The sequence below is a fragment of the Pezoporus wallicus genome, unplaced genomic scaffold (assembly GCF_028554395.1).
Source record: "Pezoporus wallicus isolate ANWC-B61680 ecotype Strahan unplaced genomic scaffold, APGP_CSIRO_Pwel_v1 contig_5352, whole genome shotgun sequence".
Classification (NCBI taxonomy): domain Eukaryota; kingdom Metazoa; phylum Chordata; class Aves; order Psittaciformes; family Psittacidae; genus Pezoporus; species Pezoporus wallicus.
The window spans coordinates 4,201,569-4,218,441 of NW_026639660.1; the positions used below are offsets into that span (position 1 = coordinate 4,201,569).

The 16,873-nt window shown below is 43.8% G+C and overlaps 1 protein-coding gene across 3 annotated transcripts in view; it reads left to right on the forward strand.

Annotated features, from left to right (window-relative positions):
• Nucleotides 1-7,310: 7,310 nt before the first annotated feature.
• ZFAND3 (zinc finger AN1-type containing 3) overlaps nucleotides 7,311-16,873 on the forward strand; it is a 139,357-nt gene continuing 129,794 nt past the window's right edge. Inside the window, exon 1 of one of the 3 annotated variants that reach the window (XM_057415468.1) lies at nucleotides 7,311-7,925. In XM_057415468.1, coding sequence (XP_057271451.1) covers nucleotides 7,481-7,925 — 445 coding nt within the window. In that variant the 5' untranslated portion in view covers nucleotides 7,311-7,480. The remainder of the gene's footprint in view (nucleotides 7,926-16,873) is intronic. The other 2 variants (XM_057415467.1, XM_057415469.1) reach the window with 2 other exon arrangements.

Below are 16,873 nucleotides of genomic sequence, written 5' to 3' on the forward strand. Positions count from 1 at the left end.
CACCTCCTCCTGTCTCCTCAGGAGCCTTCAAGATGTATGGTGTAACCTGTCCCTCAGTAGAAAAGTTGTCTGTAAAATGTAATAATACTCCTGAAATCCATTTGCAAACCCAAATAGTGACTCATCTTCTCTTTCCTATATGGGGTAGGAGTGGTTAGGCATACATAATCATTCCTGTGTCAGCACTCGGCTACAAGCCTGAGTGTGGGTATTCGCACTGGTCTCACGGTCAGACTTCTACTACACTTACTTTCTCATTTGTCCTACGAATCCACACATTTGCAGCCCATACAGGCCCATACTCTCTGCTGAAGTCAAAGATGTTCTTGGGAAGCTCGAGGCGAGAGTCTACCTTCAGAAAGTTAGGAACCTGCAATAATTCTGTTTCCATCTCCCCTCCTCGCTCCAGGACCGTTAGATCTTACCTCTCCCTCCATACACAAACACTGATAGCCACTTTTGTTCCCATCTGTTCATAAGAAGTCCTCCCTCTCACAGCAGTTGACTGTGACTCCAGGACCACTCATGGTGTGTGTTATATGCCACACAATCTGGGATAGACGGTCCCAAAGACTCTGAGACAAGGCTTGTCATGCCTGTTGCTGCTGTGGGAAGGAAAAGGAAGGCTCACTCCCATCTCCCCAGCATTGGCCCACACTGTACAGCTCATCCCTCTTTCTGCACAGCTGGTAGCATCAACAGAGCCATGCAGGAACAAAGTAAGGTTCAGCACCTGGAGTCTCAGAGCTGCTGTTCACACTGGGGGCTATGGTCCTGCAGCTCAGCCACTGCAGCTGCTCTCATCCAGTCTGCTCTTCACTTTCTGTCTCATCTACAATGACAGCGCTGTTGCACAGCTCAATTTTCCTCTCTTACAGCTGAGCCAAGGTGTCTCCCCATGGTATCTTATCAGAAGCATCTCCCTAACCCTTGCTTCACTTAGAGATTCCCAGTCCTTCCTCTCCCAGTTCTCTGGAAATCATTCTGTCACAGGAAGCACAGGTTTCTTACCTGCTGCTTTGCTTTCTAGGTTCTCCTGAAGTTTCTTGCCTGACTCTGAAACAAAATGGAGTATCCTGGCTTCAGCAGTAACCTGTTAAAGTGAAATACTTTGCAGCTTGACAGAGGGAGGTACAGAGATCTTCTGATGTGTTGCTAAGGAAAATTCAAAACCTCAGCATTCTCTTCACTCATCTTCACTGAGCACCATCTCCTCACCTTCTGGCAAGTACCCCAGCTGCTCCAAACTGGAGTTGCAGCTCTCCCTCCCCTCAGGGTGAGATATTCCATCAGATCTCAGCATTTCCAGGTGGAGAGGAGAGGAGAGCAGAGCACGCTGCAGTGTGTGTGTGTTACTGCAGGAGGTTGCACATCAACCTGCCTCCTCTTTCTCCCTTGTCAGCCTCTGTTGAAGGCCAGTGGCTGCCCTGGTCTAGGAAGGATCAAGTTGCTCAGGGCCACTACCTCCTTCTCCAGCCTTTCTTGCTTGTATTCTGCTATCACCTTGATGCAACAGACAAGTGGGAAACACAGGCTCTCTAGCAGGCTGGAGGTGTGACTCGCAGCCTTGGGTCAGAAGAAGGCACAGATTTAGCTGAGTGGGCCAGAAGGTTTGAGGACCACCACATGCATTAGTCAGCCCAGCAGATGCTCCCACGTGGCATGACAGTTATGGTTGATTGCACAGCATCCCTGCCCGCAAGCCTGCAAGTTCACCCAGAGCCTGTCCAGCCATTTGCAGCCAACAGATGGGGAAATGCTTCTCAGAGATGTTGATCTGAAAGGCAAGGGCATTGAGCACAACTGCAGTAGCTCAGTCGTTCAGCATAAAGCAAAGCTGTCAGTGTGCACACAGCAGGGGAAACTGTACCATGGGTACAACCGTTAACACTTTAAACTTGTTTTATAACAGTGTCAGACAAATTTCAAACAGCTGCTCTGTATGTTCTTCATTTCCAGCGGCAATGTCTTTTTTTTGTTGTTGTTGTTGTTCTTTTACTTGCTGTAAAAGAAATTGGTGCTGCTGCTGTTTACAAAATTACCCAAGCTGCCCTTATAGTTTCTAACTTCTGATCTTGCTGTGATCACATGGATACCATAAACAGCAATATAAGGGTTTACTCTGCTAATGTTGGTGCCACAGCCCTATAAAAGCTAAATGTCAGATACATTATGGAGGGGAGCAGGCAGGGGCAGCAAGGGAGAACTGTCAGCTCCCATTTCACATTCTCCAAGACCTTTTGTCATTGAACCACCAAACACTTTCTCATGCTGCTGAGCAATTAAGCCTCGCCACCACTGGAGCATTTATGAGGGAATTACTGCTCATCTCAGCCATGCTCAGAAACACCAGGTCAGAAGTCAGAGAATTGAGAAATCTATTGAGGTGTCTGGAAATATGTTCAGCTGCCAAGTCCCCGGTCTGACATCTTCAGAGCAGTGGAGGAGAGAGCAGAAATAGCTTATATTCAAACAGATTGCCAGGGGCAGGCACCTTCCAGTCTAATGAAGGCTGGCCAGGTTTATATTTATACAAGATGAGATTTTTATTATGCTTGTTTACTTGTGCTGCAGCAGGACCCAAAAGACCTAGGTGCAGACAAGGTCCCTTTGCGCTGCGCATTATGAAAATGCTGCAGGGAAGACAGGTAAAGAAAACAGGAAATAGATAAATATCATTAGTCTTTTACCCTTCCATTTCACTATTAGCCTAAGCTTCTTCTTCAAATGGAAGGACATGCATAGAGCTTTATTTATTTATTTTTATCCATTTAATTTATAAATCAAGTAGTTACAGCAAAGATGATTTGGGCCACCACTGTTAAGTGAACCTGGACCACGGGGCAGAGAAGGGAGATATTGGGGTTCCTAAAGGAGCACCCAATGAGCTTTTCAAGGGGGCACAGACTCTGCACTGGTTGCTATACTGGGAGTTGATCAATGCGAATGGTATTACAAGACCTGCAGGTGCTTTCCTCTGTGGCCAGAACAGCTTGTTTTGCTTTCCAAGGCTGCTTTCCTTCTGGTAAAATTGCTGTAACAATGCTTGACTTTTTTTTTTTTTTAAAGAAAAAGTGCTGGAGATCATTTGCTAAAAAGAGCTTTCAAAGGCTAAGAATGGTCTTTGCCGAGTCTGGTATCCAGCATCAGGAAATGCCTATCACAATGTGATTCGCATTATACATTCACATAAATCTCATGGTTTATAGTAATTATTAGACTAGAAGTCTTGGCTTATACAGAACATAGGACCATTTAGGTTTGAAAAGACCTTTAAGATCACTGAGTCCAACCACAAAGCCAATATCGCTGAGACCACCACTAAATCATGTCACTAGGTGCCACATCTACATATCTTTTAACATCTGCAGGTTTATTTTTCTGTGAGTGATTTCAGTATTACTCAATGTCACATCTGTGTGGAGTCACCACCCACTTTTATTTTCTAGGCATCCTCTCTCCTTTTATTAAATTATGCCTAATGTTTTGATTAAAAATATATATATATTTATCTGGCATTTTTTAGACTAACCTAGAATGTTTGTATAATTGCACTCCTTTTTTTTGCATTTGTGCTTTTCTCAAAGTGACCTGCATTATATATGGGGCAAGAAGGGTAAGTAATACATGTGTGAATTAAATGAAAGTATTATTAATAATAATTGCCTCTGGGTTAGTCATATTCATGCAAATTGTAACTGGCTGTGCCGAGTTTTCTCTTTCAACTTGGACCCTCCATCCAGTCATTAATTGCAAAGAATGCATTCTCCTAGTCACAGTAATAATAATAACAATTCCTAATTTTTAAATATGCCATCCAATAAAGATGTGTTTACCAGACTGCCTCTGAGATTATTAGTTTCCACTTCAGAAAACAAAACTGAGGCAGAGACTTAAAATAACCAGAAGAATGTCAAAGTCCTAACTCCAAATTCTGTGCTGTAACTATTTAGTTGTCCCTTTATTTTCAAACTTATGGTTTTTGCTTTAAAAAGACACAGCTACAAAACCTCTCTAATCTACATGACCTCGTATATTGATAATTCACAGCTTGTTAAATTATTTTTTGAAGAGGTGTTTTTTTTTTTTTTTTTTTCTTTGTCAACACAACCAGTGTTGAAAGCCAAGATGAACTGAGCTTGCCTTCTTTCATCTGGAGATTTCCTTCAAACAGCAAAGCAAACTAGAGTCAGATTCACTCATGACCCAAGCCAGAGGTTAACGTTCAGGCACTTGTCTCTTCAGACTGCTTGTACTGACACCTAAATTAAATTATGCTAAATGAATAAGCAAATCTTCAGGCATTCAGCTAGATCATACCCTCCTGTGCCAGGTGCCTACAAAACCCAAGATAAGCTTTTCAAATGCAGAAAATGAGATGAACTATGCATGGGAGAGTAGGCATTTGAAAACCTGGCAGCCCTGGTTCTCATTCAGCCAGTCATTGGCATGGTTCAGTCACCTTTTCCAGGGTCACATCTGTGTTGCTGACTTGCTGCAGGTTAATGTCTTCACGGTCTGTAGCTTATGCCCTGGGCTCTAGTGAATCATCATAATTGTTCACTTTTTATCATTACCTATGACTATAGCTCAGACATGTCCTCTCAACTGCCCTTTCCCACATACTCATTTTATTTTCAGACTTAATATAGGGTTTAAAAGAATGATCTTCGAAAAGGTTTCACTTCTGCCTACTGGAGAAGAGTAAAAAGTGGTGATTATTACAATCAGTTCAAGAGTCTCTCTAACAGATTGGCACCACATGAGTCACTTTTACCATTTTATGGTAATTTAGATCTCGAGATGAGAAAGAAGATGTACAATACTTGTGACATTCTCCACCTGCTCCACTTTATGGTTGTGCACATGTATCTCAATTGGGCAATCATGTTTATACTAAAATAAACAACCCCCAAATGTTCTGACCATATACAGGTACAACCTTTTCTAGTATATCGGGGGGGGAAGCGCTTTAGAAACAATGGTATTTAATTGTTGCTTCTAAATCTGGTAGAGTTTTGCCTCCTGGACCTGTGAGGTCTGTTACTTCATCTAATCTTGCAACAGGGCCCCATTGAGAATGAGTCAAAAGCACCTCAGTGAGAGGTAAAAATCATACTTCAACATGAGAACATTTTTTGTATTTGTCCTAAGCATTTCTCCCCTTAGAGACATCTCTTTCATAACTTCTATTACACTCTGCATCCTGCTGGCAAATATCTTCCTCTTTTTTGTTTATAATTTTAAAGAAGAATGTATGCTTGGGATCTCTCCTTATATGCAACGTTCCCAGGCAAAACAGTAAACATTAGATTTTTCAAGGATTTCAGTGTCTGCAGGTTGTATTTTGGTTGCTCTACAGTGCATTCTCTCTGATTTGTCTGCAAATGGATAGCTGGTAAAGAGCCAAAGGGCTACTAGAGTCTCATTAAGAAGGATTACCACCTTCCCCATCATTTTTATTCATTCAGGTGTGTAGAACTAAAATTACGTTGTCTGTTTCTCTTGTCATGTAGTTGCTCACTATTCCTCTTCTGGCATCACTGTTCTTCAAGGTACTTTCCTACCACTAAGTAGGTTCCCTCCCCCATGCATGTTTACAATGAATGGGGGAGAGAGTTGAAAGAGGTTGAAACTTCCCAAGGTTGAAACACGCTTTGCTATACCTGAGCCACATGATGACTTCCTGTGTCCGAATATTCACAATCTTATCCAACTAATATGGTGCATATCTCTGCATAAGCTTCCTAAGTGCTGTTTATCCATTTGTTTATCCAGAGGGATGCTTATACAATAGTTGAGGAAGCATCTAGGGCGCTTTAAAGAGGGTTGCCAGTTGGACCAGTCAACGTGTGAATGAAAACTCTCAATACACATCCTGTCTCTATTGTACCGTATCTGTCTCACACCCAATAACGTTACTGCTTTCAAAGCTGCTGCTGAGGAAGAGCAGTGACTGTTGAGGTACTGGAGCATTAATGGCCCATGTGATGCATCAGTAGAGAGCCAAGTAAACCCAGACTCAACAGTTAGTTAGATAAAACTACCCTTCCTAGTAAATTCTGTCACAAACCAGTCTCTTCAAAAGAAGTCTGTTCACATCATTTCAACTAAATTCAAGCTTTTTATTAAAAAGTCAAGCATGTGTGTATATGTATCCCATTACTTTTTTCTCTATCAAGAATTAATTTGATATAAAATTCTTAAAAAAGGTTAATATTCGAAGGGTCACTGGCAGAATTAGTTAGTTGATCACAGAAACTATATACTCTGGACTTTATTAAGCATACTTATTATTTCCAATGTTAAATAACCCTGATTTCTGTGAAGCCAAAATCAAAGTATAAGATACAGAAGAGCACGTCAAGAATGTATCAAAATCGCACATTTATTATTACCACACCAGCATTTTTCCACATAGCATTTTTCACTTGGATCAAAAAGGCAATTTTAGCAGGGGGTCAGCAGTATTTCCACTTCACAGAAAAAAAACAAGGTACTTCAAGTGCAAAATCGTAACTTACGGCCATTTGCTAAACTGGTACCAGAAGTACAATCCCCTCAAGCCAGTAGAGCCCTCAAGTCCATTTCCTGGAAATTCCCTTCACCTTTCCTACCCATCAAAGGGCGCAGGCATTGCACCGTGCCCGCTGTACGCTTCTTCTCTGCTTGCCATACCTCCTCTCTTTCCCTGGGACCAAAACACCAGCGCCAAAGCTTCAGCCATCATTCAGCTTAGTGTCCTCCGGCAGGGAGTGTCGTTTACCAACGGCAAAGAACCCCTCCCGAGTACGTCAGACACCTGACAGGTTTTATTTCAGGGAAACTGAGAACGAACATCTACAGAATAAACAGGATCGAGCAGATGGAGCCCTCTGGGCCCTTCCCGGCCTCCCTCCCAGCTCGCAGTAGAGAGGAAGTAAAGGGAGCCCAGGGGGAAGAGTGTCCCGTCCTCCGATGTGTCCTGTGTGCCCGTCGTCCGTCCCTCACACCCCGGCACTGGGTTCCTCAGAGGAGGCCACCGGCCAGGGAAAGACACCGGGTGTTCACAGGCTGCCCAACCCCGGCACACCGGGCTGGCAACAATCAGTCCATTCTCGCTGAGGCAGCCCCCGGCCGACAGCCTCCGCAGAGCTGTGTTGCCGCGGCGGCCCGGGCAGGCACCGCCATGCAGGACAGACCCTCCGGGACCCGCTCGCACCGACCAACTTCCGCGTCGCACGCACTCCGCGCCTGCGCGGGCAGCACCGGCACCCCCGCCGCGCCGGTCTTCCCTGGCTGTACCACCATGTGCGTAACGCGCGGGTAGAGCCGCAAGAGGTTAGCGGCTCCGGGCAGCCCTGAAGGCCTCAGCCCCAGCTGAGCCTCCTCAGAGAAGCCCGTTCCCTTCTCAAATCTATGGACGCTTTCCCAACTTGCGTCTTCCCTAGTTACCGTCCCCGCTCTAACTCAGCTCTCACCCGGGGATAGTCTATGGTATATGCCACTCCCAGCTGATCCGGTGCCTTGGCGAAACCAAACCGCTCAAGGACAGGGGGAGGCAAGGCGCCGGCGGGGGGGACGCATTGTTGAGTCAGGGGCCGAGTGGCGGGGGAGGGCTGGCGCACCCCGCTGCCACAGCGGGGTCGTCACAGAAGCCGGCGGGCGGGAGGGGCCTCCGCACGGATCTCCGCGCCGTGTCTCCGCTCCCCAGCGGGCCCGACCGGTAGGGCGCGGCCGCCCCCCTCCCGCGGCCGCCCCTCCACCACCTCCCCAGTGGTGTCTCCCGGCTCCAGCTGACCGGCCTGGAATCCCGGCTGGGAACCCCGCGCCCCCCCGCCTGCCGCTGCCGCCGCCCCGCGCCCCGGCCCCACCATGGGAGACGCCGGCAGCGAGCGCAGCAAGGCGCCCAGCTTGCCACCGCGCTGCCCCTGCGGCTTCTGGGGGTAAGCGAGGCCCAGGGGCGAGGAGGGGGCTGGGCTGGAGCTGGGCTGGTGGGGGGAGGGAGGGGGCCTTCCAGGGGAAGGGCGAGGCGGTGGGGGGCCGCGGCCGGGCGGGGGCAGGGCCTGGGTGTGGGCCTGGCCGGGCCTAGCCTGGCGGGGGGGGGGGGGGGGCGGCTGGGGCGCCGGGCCAGGTCGTAGCCCTGGGCTCGGCCCTGTCACGGGGGCCTAGCCCGCAGCTCGCCCCGGGGCGGGGCGGCCGTGGGTCCCCGCCGGGCAGGCCGCACGGGGTGCCCGCTAGGGCAAAGGGGTGTCCCCCTTCCTGCCGGGTGTGCCGCGTCGAGGGCCTGGGTGGGTGCTGCGGCGGCTCCTGCTTGGAGGCAGCGGGTCACGCAGGAAGGGGGTGAGGCGGAAAGGTGGCTGCGTTGTCCCTGGGCGCGGGGGGCCTGGCCTGCCCCGGCCCTTCGCGGTGGCCCCGCAGCCTCCCCCGCCGCTCACTCCCCTCGGCGGCGGCCTTCCCGGCGGCTCGCTGGGGGAAGGCCTGATCGCTTCCTCAGCCACGCAGGTTTCCTGGAGCGGCAGTCCCTTCTTTTGGGCTGCGGGGGGACAGACGGCTGCGGGCTGCTCTGCGGGGCCTGCCTTTAGGTCCTCAGAGGCGAGGAGTGGATAACGCGGACCCCTGAGTGCTCGGGTTGGGGTCCTGGAGCAGAGCGCCTGACACATCCTTGCCGTGCGGCCGGGAACGGGGAGCTATCAGGCAGGTCAGCGCAGGGCAGCATAGTTAATGAAGGAGAAATGCAAAGGACAAAAATACACTTGTGTGTCTACCTCATGAAGGCAGGGAGGTTCCTAATAGATAAGGTCCTCCTTAGCTGTCGGCTAATCCCTTTTTAGGAAGAAGAAAGTAGGGTCATTCCTGTTTCTCAAAGGTGAAAAAAAGTAAGCCTGTTCCTTGCCTAAACTGCTGTCACTTCTAGGGTCATATGTCTGAAAATGTTTCCAGTATTGATTTTTTTTTTTTTTAAATTAGGTGTAGCATGTAGAATGTATACTGGAAGATACACATGATCATAAAGTATCTTTAATGTATATCAGGAGCATTAGTCCCTAATGTTCTTATTTACCGGCATTTCAAGGAATATGTGTCTAAATAGACTTTTGAGGGCCCACCTGAGATTTACATTTGTCTGTGATTGTACCTTCTTGGGATTTATGTCATACAATGTAAGGTACTCTGGGGAAGTGGAGGCTGAGAGAAAAGAGATGCAATAAGGGTGATTTAGTAATGTCACTGTACATTTGGTTGGTTTATTGGAGTGGCAGGATTTTGAATGAAATCCCATTTTTGAGTTATGACAGAAGCCTGAATGGCAACAAATGCCATGGCACTGCTGGGAGTGATTTTGCGAGACAGATTATAAATATACAATAAATTATTTTGTTTATTTTTGTTTTGTTAGGCTCCCATATTTGGGCCTGATGTTTTCTGTAATGTCGTGGAAAGCAAGTTGCTGCTGTATCTTATGTAGTGTACTAACTCCTGTAATGTGGTACTGATGTGAAGGGAGAGTTGCAGAAAGTTAAAAATGAACTTTTACTTTGGGCTGGTTCAGTGTGTTGCGGTAATGAGAAGGAAATCTGGGCTTTGTGTTCAAGGATCGACTTAATGGTGACAGGAAGCTCTCAAGAAACCCATTGCCTTTAAGGCTGCTACTTTTTCTTTTTTTTTTTTTTAAGCATATATATCCCTTGAACAAGCAGCTGCCAAAAAGGTTTTTTTTTTTTGCCTCCCTCTGTCCCCTGGTTACAAGAAACATTAGTGTTTCTTGTGAGATACTTTTGAAAGGCAACACTGGAAAAACACTTTTCTCCACCAATACAGTGAATAAATTAATCTGCTTTTCCGTTGTCTTCCAGGTTCATTTCAGTGCACAGCAACTAGAAGATCATGATTCTATGATTCTATTTTTCCACTTGAACCCAAACAAAACCCTGCAAAAAAACCCAAATTGTGTTGTCAGCTTTCAGAGTTTGATGGTACTCTCAGTCCTGAAGAAAGAGTCTTCTTGTCCCTATTTACTTAGTCCTTGCTAGTACTTGGAAAACTGGTAAATCTCTACAGACATGCCGTTCTAGTGCAGTTGCATTGGCAAGAATACTTAAGGGGTCTTAGTTTTGTACCAGCTTTCTGAAGAAAGTAAATCCTGATAGCAAAAAGCCTTATATGTGTCTGAAGTTGGAATTCTGCAATGTCAGCTAGGGTTATTGCCAGCAGCATGTCTTAGGACAGTCTTATTTGTGATTTTCATGTCATCTTTATATGTCTGTAAAGTCACATTTTGGAATAATAGGGCTGTATTTACTCTTTATGTGCAGGGCATTTAAGGCTATGAAAAGTTTTGAAAGTTCTTGAGAGCCTGAGACATGTAGATAGCAGGTTTCAGGAGATCAAATAATTATGTTTAGATTTTTCCAATTATTAAGGATGATTTTTTTTTTTTTTTGATATAATACTTAGCCAGGACTGTGTGCAATAGGATTCTTACTTCTGCAGTAATCCACAAAGATACGAATCAGTAAGGAAAATACAGAAAGAAGCATTAAAACTGAAGTAAGTCATGGGGTTTCTGGGCTAAAACTTGCCTGTTTGTGAACAGCGATAGAAGTAGCTCCTGAGATGCATGAGCATAGTGGTGGCATACAAAGAGATTACAGGAGAAGACTAGTTGCATTAAAGTTGGAGGGGTTCTTTTAAAATGCCTGCTTTGTATCAGAAATTCAGATCCTGTAGGTTTTAAGAATCTCTAGTGACTAGAAAACTACTAAACTCTTGATGTTTTGAGATCTAAGAGACTGAAAAAGTAACAGCTGAAAGGAGAGGTGTGAGTGAGACTTCTCAGAACTTCTGAAGCATCTGTCTAAGGTCACCAGTAAATGTTTGCTTACCTTTTGTTGAAGATCATGGAATCCATCCTTAAATTTTGTGCAGACTTGCCCTTCTTTTTAGAATATCCAGTCTGTCATTTCTGCTCAAGTAAAGTTTGAATGGAGCACTGAAATGATCTTTATATTTTTATATTCACACAAGTTACTGTTTGGAAATATTTTGCTACCCTTCCTATTTTTGTATCTTTAGTCAATTGCAGCTATTTTGCTTTTTATTGGAGTAGTGTTAGTGTACAAGGATTGGAAAGGGTGCAGTATGTGAGTTATTTTAGGTTACTTTATCTAGAGTTTATGCTGCGCTTAACTTCTCATTCTTGTGGTCTGGAAAAATTCTTTCTTCTTTTCCTGATTAACAGACCATGTAATGTTGGGTTTTTTTCTTAGACTAGTAGATTTCAGAAACCTGTTTCACTTTATAGCATATATAAAATCTTCAACTCTAAGCTAATAAATACATGAAGATGTTACTATATGTATATATTCCAGTTAAGCCATTTTGCTTATTAGAGATGAGGCATAATCCTTTAATGAACTACACGTTGGCAATTCCTCTCTGGCTTTTAAAGGACTCCACAAAGTTTTTGCTTGTATATAGCTCATCAAAGGGCCGAGGCTTTTACTATTAAACAGTTATATGTGTATATGGGACTTGTAAGCTAGAATGCTCCTTGGCTGGTAGAACCATATACTGTGAAGGAGTATATGGTTCAGAGAGGGTAATACTTTTACAATTCTATGTGTACTGTAGTGACTGCTGCTTATTTTTCTTATGGTCCAGACTGATACCCCTTACCACTGAAATGAGTCTCTCAGAACCAGTAAAGAAGGAAATATGTTAATGGATGTAAAACAAATGAATTCGATTCTTGAAATGGTGGCAGCCAGCTGGAAGTTGATTGAAAACACAGTATGATTAGTTTCATTTCGTTTTATTTCTGGCAACTATAAAGTATTGTAGTTACCTAAAACTGATGGCAGTACTATTTGAGAATATGCCAGCAGGGGTTTTGCAGGATGTTACCATTTGTTCTGCCTTTCTCTGACACTGTGTGCATCATATGTGTGATGAGACATTGTGCCCCAAGCATTCTGTGCAGGCCCAATCCAGAGTTTATTTCTGAGTCTGGATTTTCCAGGCACTTATGTATCATCAGGTCCCTGCCATGCCAATCTGGCACTTTTCTCAGTTTTGTCTACTAAAATTAAACATTTGATCAAATGGTGAATCATTTAACATAAACATGATTAATTTGTGACTGTATATCACCAAAGCTTGCTTTTAGCTTCTAAACAAATAATAATTATATATATGTTATTAGAAGCCTCTTCTCTGCCTAGTCTTTTTCTTCTTTTTTTTTGGTGATTACAGCTGTACAGTGACTGTCCTTTTAATGCGTACTTCCTAATCTCATAGGTTGTGTAGGTCATCATGACTGTGTAATGCCTTCATAAGCCTAATTTTGTTGTGACCTCACATAGATGTTCCTAAATGAGGCTTGAGTAAACTGTTGAAATATGTACCTTTCCTGCTGAGAATTCATTTTCACTGTGCTTGTGTTATGCGGCTCCTTACCCAGGCTTTCACTCACTGGAGCTTTGACTCAGATGCTAGAATAAGTAATGAATTTGTCAGTTTATGCAAGACAGCACAGCGCTACCAAATAGGTTATTGTTTATTAGACTTCGATAATAACTGTGGTCTTTCAGCAAAGAGTGAGCAGTCAGGGTGAGGTGAGGTGCTTTGGGATAGCTGTGTGTGGGTAGTGCTGTCTGAGGGGCAGGGTTTCTCTGCAGTTACTGGTGATCAGAAATGTCAATTCTTCCCTCTAAAGTGCTAAACTGATTTAAATAAATAAATTCATGATTCTTATGTCTTAGGAAGGTTAATTCTTGCAACTTGTACAAGGCGTAAACAATCTTTTTTGGTAAGAGAGAAGCTTGCTTGCTTCTGTTTATTACAAGTGTTTATAGGCCGTCTATCGCTGGAAAGTGTGTTTGGTTGGAATCAAGTAATTTGCCTTCTGTGGCAAATTAGATTGAGACTAAAAATACTTGAATATTGTTTGTTTGTTTTTTTGTTTATCTTACTCTGTCATATCCTTGGGTAAAAGAACTTGAAGCACTTTGTAGTTAAAATGATCACTGATTGCTGTAATACATCTATTGGTCTGTACACACAGAGAAGTGACAAATTATTTAAGTGACAGAAACAGAGACCAGTGAGGAGTTGATTTATCTACAGGTTTTCCTAGGAAGTGCTGCAGAGGATGATAAGAGGCATTGTAGAGACATTGAAATTCTTTGTTTGGATCTTAATTTTGGAAAAAACTGAGAATTATGGGACATACAGAAGCTTCTGTCTGAGGAGAGAGTGGTGGTGGGGAACTGAACTTGGTCATGTCTCTAAATTGGAGTGACATCAATTTGATGGATGGAACACTCGGTGGGTAAAGAACTGGCGGGATGGCTGCACGCAATGAGCTGTGGACAATGGCTGAATGTCAAGCTGGACACCAGTTACGAGTGGTGTCCCTCAGGGATCGGTGTTGGGACCGGTCTTGTTTAACACCTTCATCGCTGACATGGCCAGTGGGATTGAATGCACCCTCAGCAAGTTTGCCGATGACCCCGAGCTGTGTGGTTCGGTTGATACCCTGGAGGGAAGGAATGCCATCCAGAGGGACCCTGACACGCTTGTGAGGTGGGCTGATGCCAACCTCATGAAGTTTAACCATGACAAGTGCAAGGTCCTATACCTGGGTCAGAGCAGTCCCAGGCACAGGTACAGGTTGGGCAGAGAAGAGATTCAGAGCAGCTCTGCGGAGAAGGACTTGGGGGTGTTGGTCGATGAGAAAATGAACATGAGCTGGCTTCAGTGTGCGCTTGCAGCCCAGAAAGCCAACCGTATCCTGGGCTGCATCAAAAGGAGTGTGACCAGCAGGTCGAAGGAGGTGATCCTGTCCCTCTACTCTGCTCTCGTGAGACCTCACCTGGAGTATTGTGTGCAGTTCTGGTGTCCTCAACATAAAAAGGACATGGAACTGTTGGAACAAGCCCAGAGGAGGGCCATGAGGATGATCAGGGGACTGGAGAACCTCCTGTATGAAGATAGGCTGAGAAAGTTGGGGCTGTTCAGCCTGGAGAAGAGAAGGCTGCATGGAGACCTCATAGCAGGCTTCCAGTATCTGAAGGGGGCCTATAGGGATGCTGGGGAGGGACTCTTCATTAGGGACTGTAGTGACAGGACAAGGGGTAACGGGTTCAAAGTTAAACAGGGGAAGTTTAGATTGGGTATAAGGAGGAAGTTCTTTACTGTAAGGGTGGTGAGGCACTGGAATGGGTTTCCCAGGGAAGCTGTGAATGCTCCATCCCTGGCGGTGTTCAAGGTCAGGTTGGACAGAGCTTTGGGTGACATGGTTGAGTGTGAGGTGTCCCTGCCCATGGCAGGGGGGTTGGAACTAGATGATCTTAAGGGCCTTTTTAACCCTAACTGTTCTATGATTCTATGTTTCCTGCTTGAATAAGAACATGCAGAATAAATAAATTGTGAGGTTTTTGTGATTTCCCTCAGTCATAATACAATTAGAAGAGCATTTTAACTAAAGTCAAAAGATTTTTTTTTTTTTTCTTCCCCTTTTTTTGTACAGTAAGCAGTTGCCTCTTGCAACTGTGGTTGCAAGGTACCACATTTTGTATCTCTTTGTTGCAGAAACTTACCTTTAGGAATAGGGGTTATTGGCATTCAAAGTAAAAGCAGATGAACTGGATTTAATACTTTAACTGTAATAAGCTGTCTTCTAGGAATGTGAAAACAAAGCTTTCTTTTTCAGTACTTAACAGAATAGACAAAACAGAAAGGAGATTTTGTTTTCTAATGAAAAACAGCTGTTCTGCATCAGACCAAAGATGCATCCAGCCCTGTTTCTGATTTGGGTGATGAGTGATCATGAGGGAATAAATGTACGAACAGAGTAAGCATGCGGTGATGCTTATCTTGGTATACCTCCTTCTGGCAGTCTGACATAAGTTTGTCCTCTGGTTTATAGATTTGTGGCTTAGTAGGTCTTACCTATTTTTTTATGAATTTACGTAATGACTTGATGATCTATATGTACTCTTGACCCTCACAGCATCCTGCAGGAAGTAGTTCCATAATTTAACCATTCTCTTTGGGGGGGGGGAGGTAGTTGATTTTGTTTCCTTTAATCTTGCTGTGTGATAATTCGAAGGAGTGAATAAATTCAAACAGCTGGTGTACGAGGGTGTTTTTTCAAGAAGATCCAAAAATAGGCCTGCTTGATTAAAAATCTTCACTTCTTTGGTGAAGCCAGAATTTGAGAAAACAAACACTTGCTTATTCCGTAAATTTATTAATAATTTTTATAGAAAACATTTTAGAAATAATTTCTAATTGTAGATGCAGTGCTAATTTTAGACACACATATTCAGTACCTTTTAATCTAACTGTAACTTTCTCATCATTCACAATGAAATTAAGTGTCATAGCTGCTGCTCCTACAGGTGGAATGAACAAGAAAGAAGTAGATTGTGAGCTGCTTTTTTGAGCCTGGAGAAGTTAAGTTACCATGCCTAGGTCACTTCTCAGGCTTCTTTCCATCTTCCTGTCAGTCAGTCAGTACCTTCTTCATGTCTTTTGTAAACTGCCATTAATCAAAGGTATTGTGATTTGGGCAGTGCTAATGATTATTCCATGATTAATACTGTGAAATATCTGTCTTAATGCTAGTGAGTAAGATGTTCAGCTGCTGTATCGTAGCATAGATATGTTGTGCTTCATATATTGCCTCATTTTATTGAACATGCTTTGGGTTCTCAAGTTTCTAATGGTAAGTCCAGTGTGTTAGAGGGTTATAGTAGAAGAATCATCAGTTTTAAGTAAATACTGCTGCCGGTTTTAATTGCATATATTTTAACCACTTCTAAATCAAACTTCCACAAACGTGGTAATGTTGTTGCTGCACGTTGGGCTTGGAGAACTGTTGAAGTCTCAGATTTCTGGGCTGTGCTTGCAGGTGGGTTGGAACTAGATGATCTTTAAGGTCCCTTCTGGCCCAAACCATTTTGTGATTCTGTGATACAAATTGATGGAAGCATCATGGCACATTGTTTCTTTTAAGGTGTTGAAATTAGTAATGCAAAGCATTAACTTGAGAGAATGATCCTTGGTGGATATATTCATTGGATATGTTTGGTTCTGTCTTGAATATTTTCACTAACATGCTGTGCCAGTTATTGGATTTTAAAATTATTTTAAATTAGAAGGTTGTACATATAAATGGACACAGGCTTCTTTAGAGACATTTGGTAGGAATGATGAATGTGATATGTTTTTCAGCAAATTATTGCTTATGTTCTTTGAGGTTTAAAATGTCACTATGCTCCTGTATCTCCTCAAATATGCAACCTTGACGGACTAACCTTGGACCCTAAAGTATTATCACAAATGTCTTTTGAATGTTTGGTTTTGATAATGTTGAAACTCTTATATGGATCTCAGAGATAAACTTCATATTCAGTTCAGGCAGGTAAATTACATTGATGGTTCTTCCTTTTTCTCTCTTTTTGCTCAAATGACAAAAATCCTTATATATTCAGTACAGACAGGGTTCACCAACATGGGATCCCTTCTCTGGTTTTGGAAGAAGAATGAAAACTCAGGCAATAGCTGCAGCATGAATTAGCTTTTCCAGACATCAGATTTGTGAAGGAACTTAGGTTGCAGATATTATGTATTTTCTCAGGACACTGAAAAGGCCACATAAGAAAATACTCTTGAGGACACAATATGCAGCTAATGCAAAATGATTCTGAAAAAGAAACCATTGTGTGGGTGATCAGGATCAGTGGTTTCAGATGGTTTCAGACTCTGGAGATGCTGCTAACGTACAGTAGAAGTGCGTTGGTATTTTTACATTCTGTTAAAATGGTGAACCATTACGTTCTAACTCAAGATTTTGAAGTGACACTGCGTTTAATTTTTTTTTTTT